This window comes from Sander vitreus, unplaced genomic scaffold, assembly GCF_031162955.1.
Source record: "Sander vitreus isolate 19-12246 unplaced genomic scaffold, sanVit1 ctg154_0, whole genome shotgun sequence".
Classification (NCBI taxonomy): Eukaryota; Metazoa; Chordata; class Actinopteri; order Perciformes; family Percidae; genus Sander; species Sander vitreus.
The window spans coordinates 1-18382 of record NW_027595402.1 but is presented as its reverse complement, the minus strand read 5'-3'; the positions used below and the strand labels follow the sequence as shown (position 1 = coordinate 18382).

At 45.2% G+C, this 18382-nt stretch overlaps 1 protein-coding gene across 2 annotated transcripts; it reads right to left on the bottom strand.

The window, feature by feature from the left end:
- Window positions 1-892: 892 nt before the first annotated feature.
- LOC144513264 (sialoadhesin-like) lies at window positions 893-13218 on the bottom strand. Of its 2 annotated transcripts, none has more exons than XM_078244292.1 (5): window positions 13145-13218; window positions 11778-12026; window positions 10127-10387; window positions 4420-4551; window positions 893-4153 (listed from the first exon to the last, which is right to left on the bottom strand). In XM_078244292.1, the coding sequence occupies exons 1-4, from the start codon at window positions 13173-13175 to the stop codon at window positions 4421-4423; spliced, it is 672 nt and encodes a 223-aa protein (XP_078100418.1). In that variant the 5' UTR covers window positions 13176-13218; the 3' UTR covers window positions 893-4153; window position 4420. The 2 variants fall into 2 exon arrangements, with proteins under 2 accessions (XP_078100418.1, XP_078100419.1); XM_078244293.1 differs by having other exon boundaries at window positions 11778-12023; window positions 13145-13197.
- Between the last annotated feature and the right edge of the window lie 5164 nt (window positions 13219-18382).

Here is an 18382-nt window from a genome sequence, read left to right as displayed (position 1 = left end):
CTTTAATTATAGTTAATCATTTACGTGTTGACAGAAACTGATGAGAGAAATGTTCGTGAACGTCCTGATCCTATTCTTAGCAACACAAACAATACATAGTACTATTATTACTTCCTCGTGACTTTTGATTGTTAGTCGTCACAATGGAAATTTCCTTCCTTTTATGTACACACTGAATACAAACCTATGAGACAGGACCGAAATACACGAATACAAGTCAGAGTGCAGGGTGAGAAACAAGCCTGGTTCAAACATTAGATTCATGACTTTTAAAGTGACTCGGGATCTTCAAACATGACATCATGAAGAGGTCTACATTTCCCTAAAAAAAAACCCTGAAAACTTCACGGGAAACTCTGTTTTGTTGTTTCGTGTGAGCAGACGATAAAGGCTGCAGTAAAATAACAGTCAATAATAAAACAGTTTTCCCCTGGTTAATATATTGCTACTATGATGCCATCAGCAGCAGGAAAAACACAGCAGCATCCTGATAGAGCCAGCTCTGTTCCTTTGTACGTCAACAAAAGAAACCCCCCCCCAGTTATGCCTCCATTAAGGTATTTTTCCATACAACTAAACAAAGAACAAGTCAGATTTTCCAGTTTCCTCCGGGAGCCAAAACGGTGTATGTATTGTTTGTGGTTATGTCATTTATCACATGACTTTTTGGGTGTTATATGCAACATTTGAGCATATAAACTGACACAATGAAAACACTTACAAACCAGACTGTAACTCTACGAGACATCAGGTGGACGACACAGCTGTTGCCTCAAAAGCCTGGATCAAAATCAAACTTAAATTGGAAACATCACACACCTAATTTGAATTCAGAAAATAATCAATTATCAAAGTATTTACACTTTCATTGATCAATCCAATAAAACCTGAGAGACTTTGATACACTTTTAATACCTGAAAAAGACAACAGGGGTCAGTAATAAGTTTGTTTCTATGTTACAAAGTTGGTTCAAGTTGTGAGTCTAATTGTTAATAATCTCGCTTTGCCAGACCCTCTTCCAAAGTGCGCTGAACGAGGGTCTGACTACTCCACACAGCATTGCAGGATGGGAGGAAAACGTGCTCTGGTTTATTGGCGTTTCTTTAAACCAATCACAACCGTGACAGACGGCGCTAAACTCCGCACAGAGCCGCTGTAAAATAGTCGTGCAAGAGAAAACTGAGATTGGACAGATAGTCTAGCTAGCTGTCTGGATTTACCCTGCAGAGATCTAAGGAGCAGTTAACCATAGTCCTTTGGCATGGTTTGATTTCAGTTAGCCTAATAGCTGGTTTGATTTGCACTGAGAGATGATTTTATGGAAAGTACCCCATGCCAATCTCTAGGTATGGTGAAGGGTATGTGATGATGTAGGGGTATGGTGAAGGGTATGTGATGATGTGGGGGTATGGTGAAGAGTATGTGATGATGTAGGGGTATGGTGAAGGGTATGTGATGATGTGGGGGTATGGTGAAGGGTATGTGATGATGTGGGGGTATGGTGAAGGGTATGTGATGATGTGGGGCTATTTTAATTCCAAAGGCCAAGGGAACTGTATCAGGATGCATAGTATCCTGGATCCATGAAATAACTGACCTTTCAAAATAAAAGTATGCCTGTCTCTATGGGGGAATTTAACATAGGGTTGTGTATAGTTATGCCCCCTGTATTTTAAGGAAGAACATTTATTTATTTACAATAAATTATTCATTCAGACAATTGGTGTTCTTAAAGGTTGGATTTTTCCTAATTAGTTTTTTAAATGAAGGCATTAAGATCAATTTCCAAAAGCTGATTTTTTTTATTCCTCTTTTTAGTCAACTTTAGCATGGGTGTATTCACTTATGCTGAGTGCTATATTGTATAAAATGAAGCTGCATAATAAACTAGGTCTACAATAACGTGTAGGGCGGCCTAAAGCCTTTATACATACCTTATACTGCATAGAATACTAAGCTATTAAAATAGCCTAATAATCGTTGGCATGATTTTATAAATCATGTTTTAATGTTAAACATACATGTGGCACCTAGGGATGAACTGTATTTGTGGATGGCTACCTTGTTTTCACATCTGGCCCTACTGATTTGAAGCATTTAAAAAAGTCAGGACGGTGACATCTGCTGGTCAAACCTTGGTAATGCATTCGTTTGAAAAGAGTCAAAATAGAAATTAATCTGCCGAAATCATCCTTATTATTTAGTTAGAAGGCTCGGGTGATGATAAAAGGATAGGAAAAGGAAGAAAACAAAACAGACACTCCTGTTGTCCTCGGGTCAAATTTGACTCGTTTTCAAATAGTTTCTATATCAGAAATTCTGGTTTCTTTCAATCAAATTGTAAAAAAAAAGAATAACGTGGACGGTTCTGTACGACGCTCTTCACAAGTAAAGTGTTATGGCATTTGAAAAAAAAATTGACAAAAGAACTTTGGGAAAAGAGACAAAAACATCGAGAAAAAAAGTGACAAAAATGTCGGAGATAGCTTCAAAAACGTGGTTTAAAAACAACAACAAAAATGTCTTAAAAAAACCCGCAGGAAAAAAAAGAACTTCGTGAAAAGTGACAAAAAGTGTGTGCGGTTTTAACTGTAATATTCTAACCCAGAAAAACTAAAAGTTGCATGTTGCATGGTCGACGGGAAGGCAACACAAGGGTTAAGCAAAAGATGACAAACATGAATTTCCCTTTGTTTTATTCGGTGGGATGATCAGCAGCAGAAGAAGTGACGGAATGATGCGTTCAGGTGTAACCAACCTTGACCGATTTTTAAGTTCTGCAGAGCTCTGAGCTCTCACAGTGACTTCTCGTCTGAAAGGATCTTTCTACGTCAAATAAAGAGTTAACGTGCAGTGGTACCTGTGTGTTTGGGTTTTTAATTAAGAGTGCAATTACAAATGTATGTTCACATGACTCATTAGAGATTCATTTCAAGGGTGAAACATGTGTTAGACTGAAACGCAGGTGGCGTCGCACAATAATGTATGAGGTGGTCGATCATCACACAGTGGCCCTCACCCTGGCGTGTGTTGTGTGAAGATAGCAGTCCCTGTGCCGGAGAAGAACAGGGGGTCCAAGAAAGAATAAATATAAGAGATGAGGGGAATAATAGATTGGGGCTCACAAGGTAAAGAGATACGTGGACCAGCTCCGGCTTTTTGTCTGTTGCTAGGGAAACTTAGTCTCCGTGTGCTTTGTGATCCCACAGATCTGTGTATTGTAACTCCGATGCTTGACTCATTAAACAAATGTATTTGACTTTATCTTATCATCTTATTTGGCTCCTGCTTAGGATCAATGTAATACCAATTTAACAAATGCACGGGGATATATTGGTCTTTTATTGGAGTCAGACACAGTGTCCCAAAAGAGGGGACACAGAGGAGGGAAATCCCAACAGAATCAATCTGGCATCTTTTTGTCTGGTTTGAATATAATTCACCAGATGGTTCAGTGCACGCAGAAGGATGATTACCTTGGGTTATCTTCCCATCAACTTTTTGTTTTTCTGGGTCAAAATTAAAAATAAGCTTTTTGGTCTTCTTTTTCGACACTTTTGTCACTTTTTTTCGATGTTTTTGTTGATTTTTTCCCCCCTTTTTCTGACATTTTTGTCACATTTTTCATCGGTCATTCATCAATTTTTCTTCAAATGCTATAAGATTGTAGCCTAGAACGCGTCTAGCGACTCTCCGTTGGCTTGCCAGCTGGAAAAACCAAATTCTGGTCAGAATATTTAATTTAGCCGCGACTCTGGAAGACTTGGAGTTAAGCACTGAAGTCATTCTTAAAAAAGGAAGATGTGTTCGGAGTTTTGCCGACCGGATACGACAAAAGTTTAATCTATCAACTAGCGTTGCTCTGGTTGGTTGTAGTGCTATCATATTGCGTGCGTTTATCCTACCCCTCGGATTGAGCCCTGCCTAGCGTGCTCTGGTTGGTTGTAGCGCTTCTGATATAGAAACTTTTTGAAAAAAATGGGTCAAATTCGACCCGATGACAACAGGAGGGTTAAATAAAGCATGTAGGCATCGTAATACACAACAACAAGATAAATACAAAAATATGAATATTGCCAGCATATGAACCATTTTATCTTCATCGTTCCGGTACAAGATGATCGGAAGCTCTGCTTTTCGCCTCGGCTCGAGCTGCAGGGAAACCAGAGCGGAGAAAAGGTTAGAGTGAAGTGTGAATCTTCCACTTGCTGCTTTATCAACGTGACGAAAAACCACAGTGAGACCTGAGAGGCCACCTTCACAGTTCAGTGGAACAGGATGTGACGCAACAGCATGAACAACAATAACAAACTCAAACTGAAAAAAACGGTTGAACGGTTAATGTGATCTGATCCGCAAACACACCAGCAAACAGTTTTGGTTGCATTGGAACACCCCCGGTTTAGAGCAGTTCTTACCTCAAGCCCACCTGTGGTACTTGTAGATACCCAGTGTGAGGATGGCTTTGTAGATGACGACGAGCAGGATGCAGCAGAGCAGCCAGGGCAGAGGTATCATCAGAGGAAGAGGAGGAGGAGGAGTAGGCTGAGCTGGGAGGAAGAAAGAGTTTCAAATGAAAAATGTGGTTTTTTCAACCACATTTTCAAAAGAAATAACGTGGAGGGTTCTCACAAGTTTTATTCAATTTCATAGCATTTGATTTGGTTTGATACTGGGATGTATTGCAATTTAATACCTTTTTTCTAACTTCCACTGATGTCCCCAAAACATCTGTTTACATTTCTCTTTTGTTCATCGCACTTCACTTTTACTGCTGATGAATGGGATTGTCAAGCAGACAAACTGACCAAGACATACAGTTGTGTTCAAAATAATAGCAGTCCAACATCACTAACCTCATAAATCAAAATTTTTGGTAGAAGTGATATTTATATGACAAATAATTTACGAGTAAGTGTTGTAGATGGGTGGCAGTGAAGGTCAGGGGCCTCGACGGACCAGACCCGGGCAGCAGAGGCTGGCTCTGGGGACGTGGAATGTCACCTCTCTGTGGGGGAAGGAGCCGGAACTTGTGCGGGAGGTGGAGCGCTACCGGTTAGATCTGGTGGGGCTTACCTCTACGCACAGTCTTGGTTCTGGAACCATACTCCTGGATAGGGGTTGGACTCTTTTCTTCTCCGGAGTTGCCCAGGGTGTGAGGCGCCGGGCGGGTGTGGGGATACTCACAAGCCCCCGGCTGAGCGCCGCTACGTTGGAGTTTAACCCGGTGGACGAGAGGGTCGCCTCCCTACGCCTGCGGGTTGTGGGGGGGAAAACTCTGACTGTTGTTTGTGCATATGCACCAAACAAGAGTTCAGAGTATTCGGCCTTCTTGGAGACCTTGAGTGGAGTCCTGCATGGGGCTCCAGTCGGGGACTCCATAGTTCTGCTGGGGGGACTTCAACGCGCACGTGGGTAATGATGGAGACACATGGAGAGGCGTGATTGGGAGGAACGGCCTCCCTGATCTAAACCAGAGTGGTTGTTTGTTGTTGGACTTCTGTGCTAGTCATGGATTGTCTATAACGAACACCATGTTCGAACATAGGGATGCTCATAAGTGTACTTGGTACCAGAGCACCCTAGGCCAAAGGTCAATGATCGATTTTATAATCGTTTCATCTGATCTGAGGCCATATGTTTTGGACACTCGGGTGAAGAGAGGGGCGGAGCTGTCAACCGATCACCATCTGGTGGTGAGTTGGGTCAGGGGGTGGGGGAAGACTCTGGACAGACCTGGTAAGCCCAAACGGGTAGTGCGGGTAAATTGGGAACGTCTGGAGGAGGCCCCTGTCCGACAGACTTTCAACTCACACCTCCGGCGGAGCTTTTAGTGCATCCCTGTGGAGGCGGGGGGCATTGAACCCGAGTGGACAATGTTCAAAGTTTCCATTGCTGAAGCTGCGGTGAGGAGCTGTGGTCTTAGGGTCTTAGGTGCCTCAAGGGGCGGTAACCCACGAACACCGTGGTGGACACCGGTGGTCAGGGAAGCCGTCCGACTGAAGAAGGAGTCTTTCCGGGATATGTTATCCCAGACGACTCCGGAGGCAGTTGCAAGGTACCGAAGGGCCCGAAGGGCTGCAGCCTCTGCCGTGAAAGAGGCAAAGCAGCGTGTGTGGGAGAAGTTCGGAGAAGACATGGAGAAGGACTTTCGGTCGGCACCAAGGTGCTTCTGGAAAACCGTTCGCCACCTCAGGAGGGGGGAAGCGGGGAACCATCCAAGCTGTGTACAGTAAGGATGGGACGCTGTTGACCTCAACTGAGGAGGTAATAGGGGCGGTGGAAGGAGCACTTTGAGGAACTCCTAAATCCGACTAATACGCCCTCTATGGTAGAGGCAGAGCTGGAGGATGAGGGGGGGATTGGCATCAATTTCCCTGGTGGAGGTTGCTGAGGTAGTTAAACAACTCCACAGTGGCAAAGCCCCAGGAATTGATGAGATCCGTCCCAGAAATGCTTAAAGCTCTGGGTGTGGAGGGGTTGTCTTGGTTGACATGCCTCTTCAACATTGCGTGGAAGTCTGGGACGGTGCCTAAGGAGTGGCAGACCGGGGTGGTGGTTCCCCTTTTTAAAAAGGGGGGACCAGAGGGTGTGTGCCAATTACAGGGGTATCACACTTCTCAGCCTCCCCAGTAAAGTCTACTCCAAGGTGCTGGAAAGGAGGGTTCGGTCGATAGTCGAATCTCAGGTTGAAGAGGAACAATGCGGATTCCGTCCTGGTGGTGGAACAACGGACCAGATCTTTACTCTCGCAAGGATCCTGGAGGGAGCCTGGGAGTATGCCCAACCAGTCTACATGTGTTTTGTGGATCTGGAGAAGGCGTATGACCGGGTGCCCCGGGAGATACTGTGGGAGGTGCTGCGGGAGTATGGGGTGAGGGGGTCCCTTCTCAGGGCCATCCAATCTCTGTACGACCAAAGCGAGAGCTGTGTCCGGGTTCTCGGCAGTAAGTCGGACTCGTTTCAGGTGAGAGTTGGCCTCCGCCAGGGCTGCGCTTTTGTCACCAATCCTGTTTGTAGTATTTATGGACAGGATATCGAGGCGTAGTCGGGTGGAGAGGGGTTGCAGTTCGGTGGGCTGGGGATCTCATCACTGCTTTTTTGCAGATGATGTGGTCCTGATGGCATCATCGGCCTGTGACCTTCAGCACTCACTGGATCGGTTTGCAGCCGAGTGTGAAGCGGCTGGGATGAGGATCAGCACCTCTAAATCGGAGGCCATGGTTCTCAGCAGGAAACCGATGGAGTGCCTTCTCCAGGTAGGGAATGAGTCCTTACCCCAAGTGAAGGAGTTCAAGTACCTTGGGGTCTTGTTCGCGAGTGAGGGGACAATGGAGCGGGAGATTGGTCGGAGAATCGGCACAGCAGGTGCGGTATTACATTCAATTTATCGCACCGTTAGACTAAAAGAGAGCTGAGCCAGAAGGCAAAGCTCTCAATCTACCGGTCAGTTTTTGTTCCTACCCTCACCTATGGTCATGAAGGCTGGGTCATGACCGAAAGGAAGTTTGGGGTCCCCTGCTGGAGCTGCTACCCCCGCGACCCGACCCCGGATAAGCGGATGAAGATGGATGGATGGATGGTGTTGTAGAGCCATAGAAAACCAACAGACCCAACAGTCATGACATGCATGCTGCTCATTCTGTGTAATTGAATCTGTAATTGAAAGGGGAATGTTCAAAATAATAGCAGTGTTGTGTTCAATTAGTGAGGTGATTGATTCTGTGAAGAAACCGGTGTCAGTTATGGCCCATATTTAAGGAAGGTTATAGTGCATTTCACACTGAAATACTCAGCAAAATGGGTCGTTCCAGATATTGCTCTGAGGAACTGTGGACTTTGATTAAAAAGTTGATTGGAGAGGGGAAAAATATAAAGAAGTGCAGAAGATTATAGGCTGCTCAGCCAAAATGATTTCAAATGCCTTGAAATGGCATCCAAAGCCTGAACGACGTGGAAAAAAACGGTCAACTACCATTCGAATGGATCGAAGAATAGCCAAAATGGCAAAGGCTCAACCAATGATCAGCTCCAGGAAAATCAAAGAAGACTTAAAGGGATACTTCACCGATTTAGCATTGAGCTTTGTATCAGTAGAAACCCGGTAGTATTTTTGAATGACCGTGCTTCCCTCCCTCATGTCCCCCTGAGACGAGAGATCTCTGTATTGTGGGTCTGGAAAAAAGCCTCTTATGACGCAAAAATCGTCATTTTGCTTCATAAGAGGCTTTTTTGCCCAGAGGCTATGGACTACAGTCCAACTTCCGCATATTTCAAACCCGCCCATAGGGGGGTTGGACTCCGGCATTCTCCGAAATTCCACGAAACAAAACGGGTGTCAGCCATCTTGAATCCTCGCGTAGCTTAGTGGCTTCTCAGCATCAAAACTTTAGATAGATTTATTCATCCCGAAGGAAATTTTAGAACAACAATTATGTGCATTCAAACTACCGCACACGTGTACCTCCGGGATACATTGGTACAGATCGGAGAATACACAGGACACTTTATTACAGACGGAATACTCGGCTATGGAGACCAGCGGTGCTGATCGAAGCCTCTGGCCGGTAAAGGGACATCATCAGCGGGGGACGTTGAGCGAGTTTGCGGGTGGAAAGCTAACGCTAGCCGGCCACCTGTTCCATCAATCCTGCTTGCAAGTGTCTGCTCACTAGACAACTAACTGCTAACTGCTGGTGGAGTTTGTGACTGTTAAATGCCGACCATTTACATTACATGCAAATTTGTACCAAGCGCTAATGCTAGTAGCTATGTGTTAGCTGAACCTTACGGAGCATATCATGTGTACTAAATGTAGCCTGTTTCGTATGTCGTTTTTATATAATGTCGTTTTTATATATTTTAATTGTGTAACCAATTGAGCCACGGTGAAACGTTGTTTCGTGTATATGGTTAAAATGACAATAAAACAGACTAAAGCTGAGTTGACTGTCTCACCGTCTGTCTGTAACAGTAGACGTAGCTTAGGGGCAGCGAAGCAAGTGCATTCTGGGATTTGGTGTCTTTCATCCACATGAGCCAAAAACACATTTTCTAGCTTTTCTCGGCCTAGAAGCCACCAAAAATTCACATCACATTCACATTTCTACTACATAAGTGACCCAATTTAAAGATATATTCATCGTTCCAACGGTGAAATATCCCTTTAAAGTTACCTGTGAGTACTGTTACGATTGTTACGATTGGCTATGTGAAGCAAAGCTATCAGCTAGAAGCCACCGCAAAGTCCCATTGCTGAAAAAAAAGAATTCCCATAGAAAACGTGTGGGGTGACATCAAAAATGCTGTTTCTGAGGCAAAACCCAGTAATGCAGAGGAATTGTGGAACGTAGTTCAATGGTCCTGGGCTGGAATACCTGTTCACAGGTGCCAGAAGTTGGTCGACTCCATGCAACACAGATGTGAAGCAGTTCTCAGAAATAATGGTTATGCAACTAAATATTAGTGCAGTGATTCAAAGTAAAGCAAACCCTTGAGACATTTTTCAGTTCATACAGTAAATGTTTGAGTTTGTAAAGAAAAATGCAAATACTGCTATTTTTTGAACAGCCTAATATTCCTTTTTCTTCACTTTCTGTAAAGGTATAACACAAACGTGATCAATTTTGGTCATGTTTTGATTTGGAATTGAATGTGCAGTGTTCCCAATGCAATGATATTATGGAATTAAAAGCTATTCTAAGGATTTTGAGCATTATTCACTTTTTTTAACTCACACTGCTATTATTTTGAACACAACTATATATAATAAAAGATCAATACTCGGTGTCTGTATATCGATACAGTATTGCCACGGAAAATATTGCGATACTATGCGAAATATTGCGATACTATTGAGTCGACTAACAGCTGGAACACACCGCACGCGTGAGCGGCGTAGTTTGTTTGTTTTACGGCGCCCATGTAATCCAATCTGTCCGGCCACACCGGCGCGAGACGCGAGCGTACGTGTCAAGCCAGGAAGGAAATCACATACAGGAAGACAACAGTGAAGCCGGATACTTACTACTACCAAAATAAAACACATTTCAAAATAAAATAGCCAGGTTCATGGTGATTTTGAGAGAGAAATTTCTCCATTTGTTCATTTTTTGTTAAGGTCACCTCTCACAGCCAGCCAGCTCTGCGGGGACTCTCCCTTCGTTGGGTGTTCACACTTGTAGAAGCCTTCGTCAGTTTTGGACACCGCTGGGAGGATCATCTCTCCTGCAGGCTCGGAGCCGATGAACACGCCGTTTTTGAAGAACGCGGCGGAGAAGTTGGATGCAGGATGCGCTTCGTATCTTTCCCTGTAGGAGCAGCGGAGCGTCACGTTGTCTCCCTCTGCCGCAGGAAGTGCAGGACTCTCCAGGATCACAACGCCGGCTGAAACAAAGAATAGCATTCAATCGTTGTTGTTGTTGTGGTTGAAGATAGGTTAGCAACCTACTGTAATCTCTACATCTAATATGTTCACGTTTGGAAAGCTTTTATCACAGGGTAGTTTTTAAAGTTAATCCGTATAAACAGTGACAGACAACTAGAATCTGTGCGTAAAGCCAGTGGGATCAGCAGAGCTTAACTTGATTTAAAAACACAATGTAGGTGTGTGTTCTGTTTGATCTCTGCAGCAGTCCGTGTGTCTGCCAACTCTTCCCTGTCCCATGGAGTCTCCAGCTGCTTCTTCCACTTACAAACTCTGACTGTTGCTGCATTTTCGTTGGCCTGGGCATGGACGGATTATGAGATGTAAGAGGCCCCCCCACCCTGTCTACATAGGAACAAGCCACCCAAACTCAACGAGTCTACTTTTAGGGCTCTATCTTGCACCCGGCGCAGCAAATTAGTAAATGCGCCTAGGCTCGTGCACAGCGAGCGCACACTATGCTTGTTACACACACAGGGACGCACAGCAGCACACAAGCATGCAAAAGATTACAAATAAAAATATTACGGTGCAAATCCTCCATCATAATAGCAATGCTCCAAGGTCCAAACGCGCCTGGCTTTTAAAGGGAATGGGAGATGATCTCTGATTGGTATATTGCATGTTACGCCCAAAACACAACTATGAATTAATGAAGACACTAAGTACTACCCTTTTGAACCATGTGCCCGGCGCAAGGACACTTTTTTCCGCCGTCAAACTAGCAAAAGTGGATTTGGACACGCCCTAAACGCACCCGCGCCAGGCGCTTAGATCCTTAAAATAGGGCCCTTAGTCTTTTTGTATCGGTGATTATTTAGCATCCATTTTCTATTTTGGTCATTTTACATCTATGTTTGGTCAATTGTGCAAGTAATTTTTTTTCATCGATCTTTAGCCATTTTACTTTTGTATGTGGCCGTTTTGGGTCATTTGTAGTAGGTATCTTGGTCGTTTTCTGTCTATTTTTGGTTTTTCTGATAGGACTGGTAAAGATTTGGCCGGAGAAAAGCCAAGAATATACCACAAACCCAGACGTAGCACTGAAGGAAAATGAAAATTGAGAGGAAGTACGTAGGAGGGCGGCGCCAGGCTATATTTCTGCCACCATTGGCGCTAACTTGAAACGCTCCTGTGGGTCATATTAGAGAGTTAGAAACAAATCCCAGACCCATATTGTCGTACGGTTTGGAGGACTTGTTGGTAGAAATGAGCGTGCGTGTGGTTTAGGCACAAAGCAGTATCTTCTACTTTCCTTTAAACTCAAGATATAAATGAATGACTTATGGTCCCTTTGTCAAACCGGTAGAGCAGAAACAGTGTGAAACAAAACAACAAGCCAATACATACGGGTCACTGTGATGCTGACGGTGTTGCTGCACTCTCCCCGCTCCGACTCACACCAGTACTCGCCGGTGTCCGATGGGTACACGTCCTTGAGGCGGCAGCTACCCTCGCATGGCTCGGGCGTCTTAGAGGAGCCGTTTTTCCTCAGTGTCCATCCGCTGGAGTTCGCCCGCGCCAAACAGCTCAGAGAGATGTCCTCATACCGGAAGAACTGCGATTTATCAGGATGGATGCTCAGTGTGGCTGCCGCTGCTGGTTCAAACCCGGAAAATAGAGATGTTTTCTGTGTTAAAAACAGAGACACCAAACCTTGTGCGTTTGGTCTTATTCCACCTTTGTATCGATATGATTAATCAACAATTATTGTCAATTAAATCAACATTTTTCATCAAACTTCTTAGAACAAGATTGATTTGAAAAATGGGTTCACACGTGGGTTTTATGACAAGACATTTAAGAAAACCCAGTAACCGTAACCTACATTGTGTCATTTTTTTTTTTATTCTTAGCAAAAACCCCTTTGTTCTTTCACAAATATGTGCTCATTCATGTGTAATTACTTCCACCAGCTAATCAAAGTATTCTCGTAAGCGTAGAATCTGCCATTCAGGATCATTCAGAATACATGACGAGTGAGTCGCTGGAATGACGGCAGCCATGTAGCGCCTCCATCTTTAAAATACATTAGCCGAAGAGGGACATACCTCTGCATTTCGGATTCGGCCACCGTAGGAGGAAGGGCTAGAAAGTAATATTCAGGTGGTTGTCATATACAGTTTCAGATGGGAGAAATTCTTACACAATGTAGCTTTAATACAATCTGGTTTTTAAACTGCATGTACATGCACTGATTGTGGTAATGAGGAGACAAGCTTTGATATCTAGGTTTATTTTATTTAAGAAATGAAAATGCACATGAATTCACTTGAGCATTTGAGTCGATAAATGTGTTGCTGCACAAATGCAGGTTTAGTTTAAAGGGACAGTTTCGATGTTTAGAAGTGTGGTTGTCTGTGCCAATTCTCCATACTGAAGTTACCCTTTAACAAAGCCACCAGACTCCTTTGAAAAAATTTTACCTCGCAGAACACGGGAGTGCCGTGACGTGACCACGTTCCTGGTGGGTTTTTTTCCCCAATCTCCTGCCTTTACTTGTACTTCCACCTGCACTAAATATATTTTTGTTGACATTGTATATATCTTAGGTTCTTTTAAACTGTCCCTTCCTGTTATAATCTGAACTTTACTGTTTACCTTCACTTCTGCTTCGATGCTTAACTCCATTTTGTGGTCTCGGTACTTGCAAATAAACCAGAAAAAGAAAGAAAAGTACATCTATTGAAATTATTGAAAGAATTGAGCTTTCTTACAAAGTATCAGGCAGAGTGATGTGAGCTCCATACTGCGTCAATGTCGTTTTGTTTCTGTGCAGTTTTAACACTTTACCCACATCCTCAGATCAAAGGACAATGGAAATAGACAACCACCGACCAATCACAGGTGGAACAAAAAATAACCCAATGCAGATGAGTGTTTCATGTAAATGACGTAGCTTTCAATGCAACGTGGTGACTAAGATTTTAAGAGCCCAAGATGTACATGTGTCTAAAATGACCTGACATCGCCCTCTTTAATGAAGGCTTTAACCTAAAAACCTAAATTCTTCAGCTCTAAAAAAAAAGAAGAATAAAAACAGTATTCTCTTTAAATTTACAATAATTACAAGCATTATAACCTAAAGGTACCCTGTGGAGTTTTGACCACTTTTGGTACTTTTATGGTGCTGCAGCGTTGAAAACAGCAGGACGACCGACGCCTATTTTTCACGAGACACACAAGCGTGTTGGAAGCGTTTCCAGGCAAAATAAAATAGGAAAAGATGTTTATATGTCATTTTGACACAAATACATTTAATAAATGACATTTTGATGTTTGAAAGTATCTAGGTTTTGACATAAATGCAGATATAAATATATAAATATAAATTTATAATTTTTATTATAAAATAATAAATAATTATCGATTTTCAGATATTGCACCCGTCAATACAGAACCACTTCTCCGGGAACCATCACCTTATCGTGGTGGAGAGGTTTGTGTGTCCCTATGAACCTGAGGGCTGTGTTGTCTGGAGCTTTGTGCTCCTGGTAGGGTCTCCCAAGGCAAAGTGGTCTCAGGTGAGGGGCCAGACAAAGAATGGTTCAAAAATCCTATGAAAAATTGAGGAAGGGATGAAGTGACCCTGCCCGGAGGAAGCCCGGGGCCCCCGGGCGGGTGTGGGGATACTCACAAGCCCCCGGCTGAGCGCCACTACGTTGGAGTTTAACCCGGTGGACGAGAGGGTCGCCTCCCTACGCCTGCGGGTTGTGGGGGGGAAAACTCTGACTGTTGTTTGCGCATATGCACCAAACAAGAGTTCAGAGTATTCGGCCTTCTTGGAGACCTTGAGTGGAGTCCTGCATAGGGCTCCAGTCGGGGACTCCATAGTTCTGCTGGGGGACTTCAACGCGCACGTGGGTAATGATGGAGACACATGGAGAGGCGTGATTGGGAGGAACGGCCTCCCTGATCTAAACCAGAGTGGTTGTTTGTTGTTGGACTTCTGTGCTAGTCATGGATTGTCTATAACGAACACCATGTTCGAACATAGGGATGCTCATAAGTGTACTTGGTACCAGAGCACCCTAGGCCAAAGGTCAATGATCGATTTTATAATCGTTTCATCTGATCTGAGGCCATATGTTTTGGACACTCGGGTGAAGAGAGGGGCGGAGCTGTCAACCGATCACCATCTGGTGGTGAGTTGGGTCAGGGGTGGGGGAAGACTCTGACAGACCTGGTAAGCCCAAACGGGTAGTGCGGGTAAATTGGGAACGTCTGAGGAGGCCCCTGTCCGACAGACTTTCAACTCACACCTCCGGGCGGAGCTTTTCGTGCATCCCTGTGGAGGCTGGGGGCATTGAACCCGAGTGGACAATGTTCAAAGTTTCCATTGCTGAAGCTGCGGTGAGGAGCTGTGGTCTTAGGGTCTTAGGTGCCTCAAGGGGCGGTAACCCACGAACACCGTGGTGGACACCGGTGGTCAGGAAGCCGTCCGACTGAAGAAGGAGTCTTTCCGGGATATGTTATCCCAGACGACTCCGGGAGGCAGTTGCAAGGTACCGAAGGGCTCGAAGGGCTGCAGCCTCTGCCGTGAAAGAGGCAAAGCAGCGTGTGTGGGAGAAGTTCGGAGAAGACATGGAGAAGGACTTTCGGTCGGCACCAAGGTACTTCTGGAAAACCGCTCGCCACCTCAGGAGGGGGAAGGGAACCATCCAAGCTGTGTACAGTAAGGATGGGACGCTGTTGACCTCAACTGAGGAGGTAATAGGGCGGTGGAAGGAGCACTTTGAGGAACTCCTAAATCCGACTAATACGCCCTCTATGGTAGAGGCAGAGCTGGAGGATGAGGGGGGATTGGCATCAATTTCCCTGGTGGAGGTTGCTGAGGTAGTTAAACAACTCCACAGTGGCAAAGCCCCAGGAATTGATGAGATCCGTCCAGAAATGCTTAAAGCTCTGAGTGTGGAGGGGTTGTCTTGGTTGACACGCCTCTTCAACATTGCGTGGAAGTCTGGGACGGTGCCTAAGGAGTGGCAGACCGGGGTGGTGGTTCCCCTTTTTAAAAAGGGGGACCAGAGGGTGTGTGCCAATTACAGGGGTATCACACTTCTCAGCCTCCCTGGTAAAGTCTACTCCAAGGTGCTTGAAAGGAGGGTTCGGTCGATAGTCGAATCTCAGGTTGAAGAGGAACAATGCGGATTCCGTCCTGGTCGTGGAACAACGGACCAGATCTTTACTCTGCAAGGATCCTGGAGGGAGCCTGGGAGTATGCCCAACCAGTCTACATGTGTTTTGTGGATCTGGAGAAGGCGTATGACCGGGTGCCCCGGGAGATACTGTGGGAGGTGCTGCGGAGTACGGGGTGAGGGGGTCCCTTCTCAGGGCCATCCAATCTCTGTACGACCAAAGCGAGAGCTGTGTCCGGGTTCTCGGCAGTAAGTCGGACTCGTTTCAGGTGAGAGTTGGCCTCCGCCAGGGCTGCGCTTTGTTACCAATCCTGTTTGTAGTATTTATGGACAGGATATCGAGGCGTAGTCGGGGTGGAGAGGGGTTGCAGTTCGGTGGGCTGGGGATCTCATCGCTGCTTTTTGCAGATGATGTGGTCCTGATGGCATCATCGGCCTGTGACCTTCAGCACTCACTGGATCGGTTCGCAGCCGAGTGTGAAGCGGCTGGGATGAGGATCAGCACCTCTAAATCGGAGGCCATGGTTCTCAGCAGGAAACCGATGGAGTGCCTTCTCCAGGTAGGGAATGAGTCCTTACCCCAAGTGAAGGAGTTCAAGTAACTTGGGGTCTTGTTCGCGAGCTTAGGGGACAATGGAGCGGGAGATTGGTCGGAGAATCGGCACAGCAGGTGCGGTATTACATTCAATTTATCGCACCGTTGTGACGAAAAGAGAGCTGAGCCAGAAGGCAAAGCTCTCAATCTACCGGTCAGTTTTTGTTCCTACCCTCACCTATGGTCATGAAGGCTGGGTCATAACCGAAAGAACAAGATCCAGGGTACAAGCAGCCAAAATGGGTTTCCTCAGGAGGGTAGCTGGTGTCTCCCTTAGAGATAGGGTGAGAAGCTCAGTTATCCGTGAGGAGCTCGGAGTAGAGCTGCTGCTCCTTTGCGTCGAAAGGAGCCAGTTGAGGTGGTTCAGGCATCTGGTAAGGATGCCCCCTGGGCGCCTCCCTAGGGAGGTGTTCCAGGCACGTCCAGCTGGGAGGAGGCCTCGGGGGAGACCCAGGACTAGGTGGAGGGATTATACCTCTAACCTGGCCTGGGAACGCCTCGGGATCCCCCAGTCAGAGCTGGTTAATGTGGCCCGGGAAAGGGAAGTTTGGGGTCCCCTGCTGGAGCTGCTACCCCCGCGACCCGACCCCGGATAAGCGGATGAAGATGGAAGATGGAAGATATATATATATATATATATATAATGTGTGTATGTGATATTCCAGCTTCTGTAGCTTATGTATGTTTGTTTTTTTTTCATCAGGTGGCCGTCTCTTCCTGAGCGTACCGATCCTCGGTGTGTTTGGCTGCGTCGTCCTGATCCTGGGTGTTGGAGTCGGCGCATATTTACTCAAACTACGGCATCAACCCCAAACTGTAAGTCAGGACGACTTCTTCATTTAAGAGAAAGCGCCAGCGCTGCCTTCACTACTTGGTCTGGGCCAGCGTTCAGTCGGGAGATGACGACCTTTAATCATCCCACGATGGAAGAAAAGGACAGTGAGTTTGTCTCTGTATCGGAGTGCTCAGTAGGATGCGTTAAAAAAGTTGACGGTTCCTATTAAGGGTGTGCAAAAAAATCTATTTGAATATCGCGGTTCAAGCTCTAACGATTCAAAATAGTTTGCTTATTTTTTGTTTTTGTACGTCTACTGCAATCACATGGGAATAGTAACTACATTAAATCGAGAATCGTTATCGAAACGTGACATTTTCTGAATCGTGCACCCCTAGTTCCTATCCGACAGTTCTGTTAGGGCAGTTGATACGATCCCTGCTATGGCAAAGTTGGTTAGCAGCAGACATCGGACTATCGACATTATATCGCATTTAACCGACCCGGAATATCAACATCCTGGGCACCTTTTCTGTATGCAGCAGTTGTGGGAATCGGAGAACGTCGTAGGACCCAAGACGGCAGGCAAAAGTACTAAGCTCGAGGATTTACTATTAAACACAAGATATACAACCAAGGAGTCCTCAAGACAGCAGGCAAGGAAATCCAAAACGGGAGGCGCAGGAAACGGGAACACTGGGACAAAACGGGTAGCCTCGCACACCGACGCTCCAAAACAGAATGAATGACCTGACAACAGACAAAGAAAACGCAGAGACTAAATACAAGAGGTAACGAAGGGGACAAGGTGACACGAGCACTCTTTAACCGGTGAAACAAGTCAGTGTGTGACGGTCACAAAAGGCGGGAAAACGCAAAGCGGGAAGTAAAACAAGACATGACAAGGGAGAAAAACGGATTACCAAAATAAAACAGGAAACAGAACAAATACACAGTCAAAACAGCAGCAGCCTTTCGGTTTCTATTTACTCACGGAGAGTCCACGTATCTGAACTGGATTACTGCGGTTTAGTCACGATGTCAATCTTGGAAGATTTCAAATTACATTTCACACAAACAAAACCTCAAAGTTACGCCAGTAACCTCTGACACGGACTTATTTCTCTTTACAATCCAAGACTTGAGATGATAAAGAGATTTTTCTTTTACCTCCGTTCTCAAGATCTCATCAAACGTTATCTGTTTACAAAATGAACCCAAACACTGACAAGGAGGAAGAAGATGTTGGGCAGATATTTAGAACGTACAAATTGACCTCATGTCTTAAACACACTGTGTATTTGCTGCATGCAAAATAATACGTACACTAACAATAGATATGTTTTTATAAAACTGATGTGTGGACGTTAGGTCAACTTGTCATCTGTTGCATTTTTGCAGCAAGTCTTTACTAGCTGAGATAAGATGATCTTTTGGGCATTTTTAGGCT

Coding starts and splice junctions, on each gene's coding strand:
- LOC144513264 (XM_078244292.1), bottom strand. CDS start 13,175: ATGGAGCTCACATCACTCTGCCTGATACTTT. Junction 12,027..13,144: donor ATCACTCTGCCTGATACTTT/GTAAGAAAGCTC, acceptor GGTTTGAACCAG/CAGCGGCAGCCACACTGAGC. Junction 4,552..10,126: donor GAGCTGGCTGGCTGTGAGAG/GTGACCTTAACA, acceptor TCTTCCTCCCAG/CTCAGCCTACTCCTCCTCCT.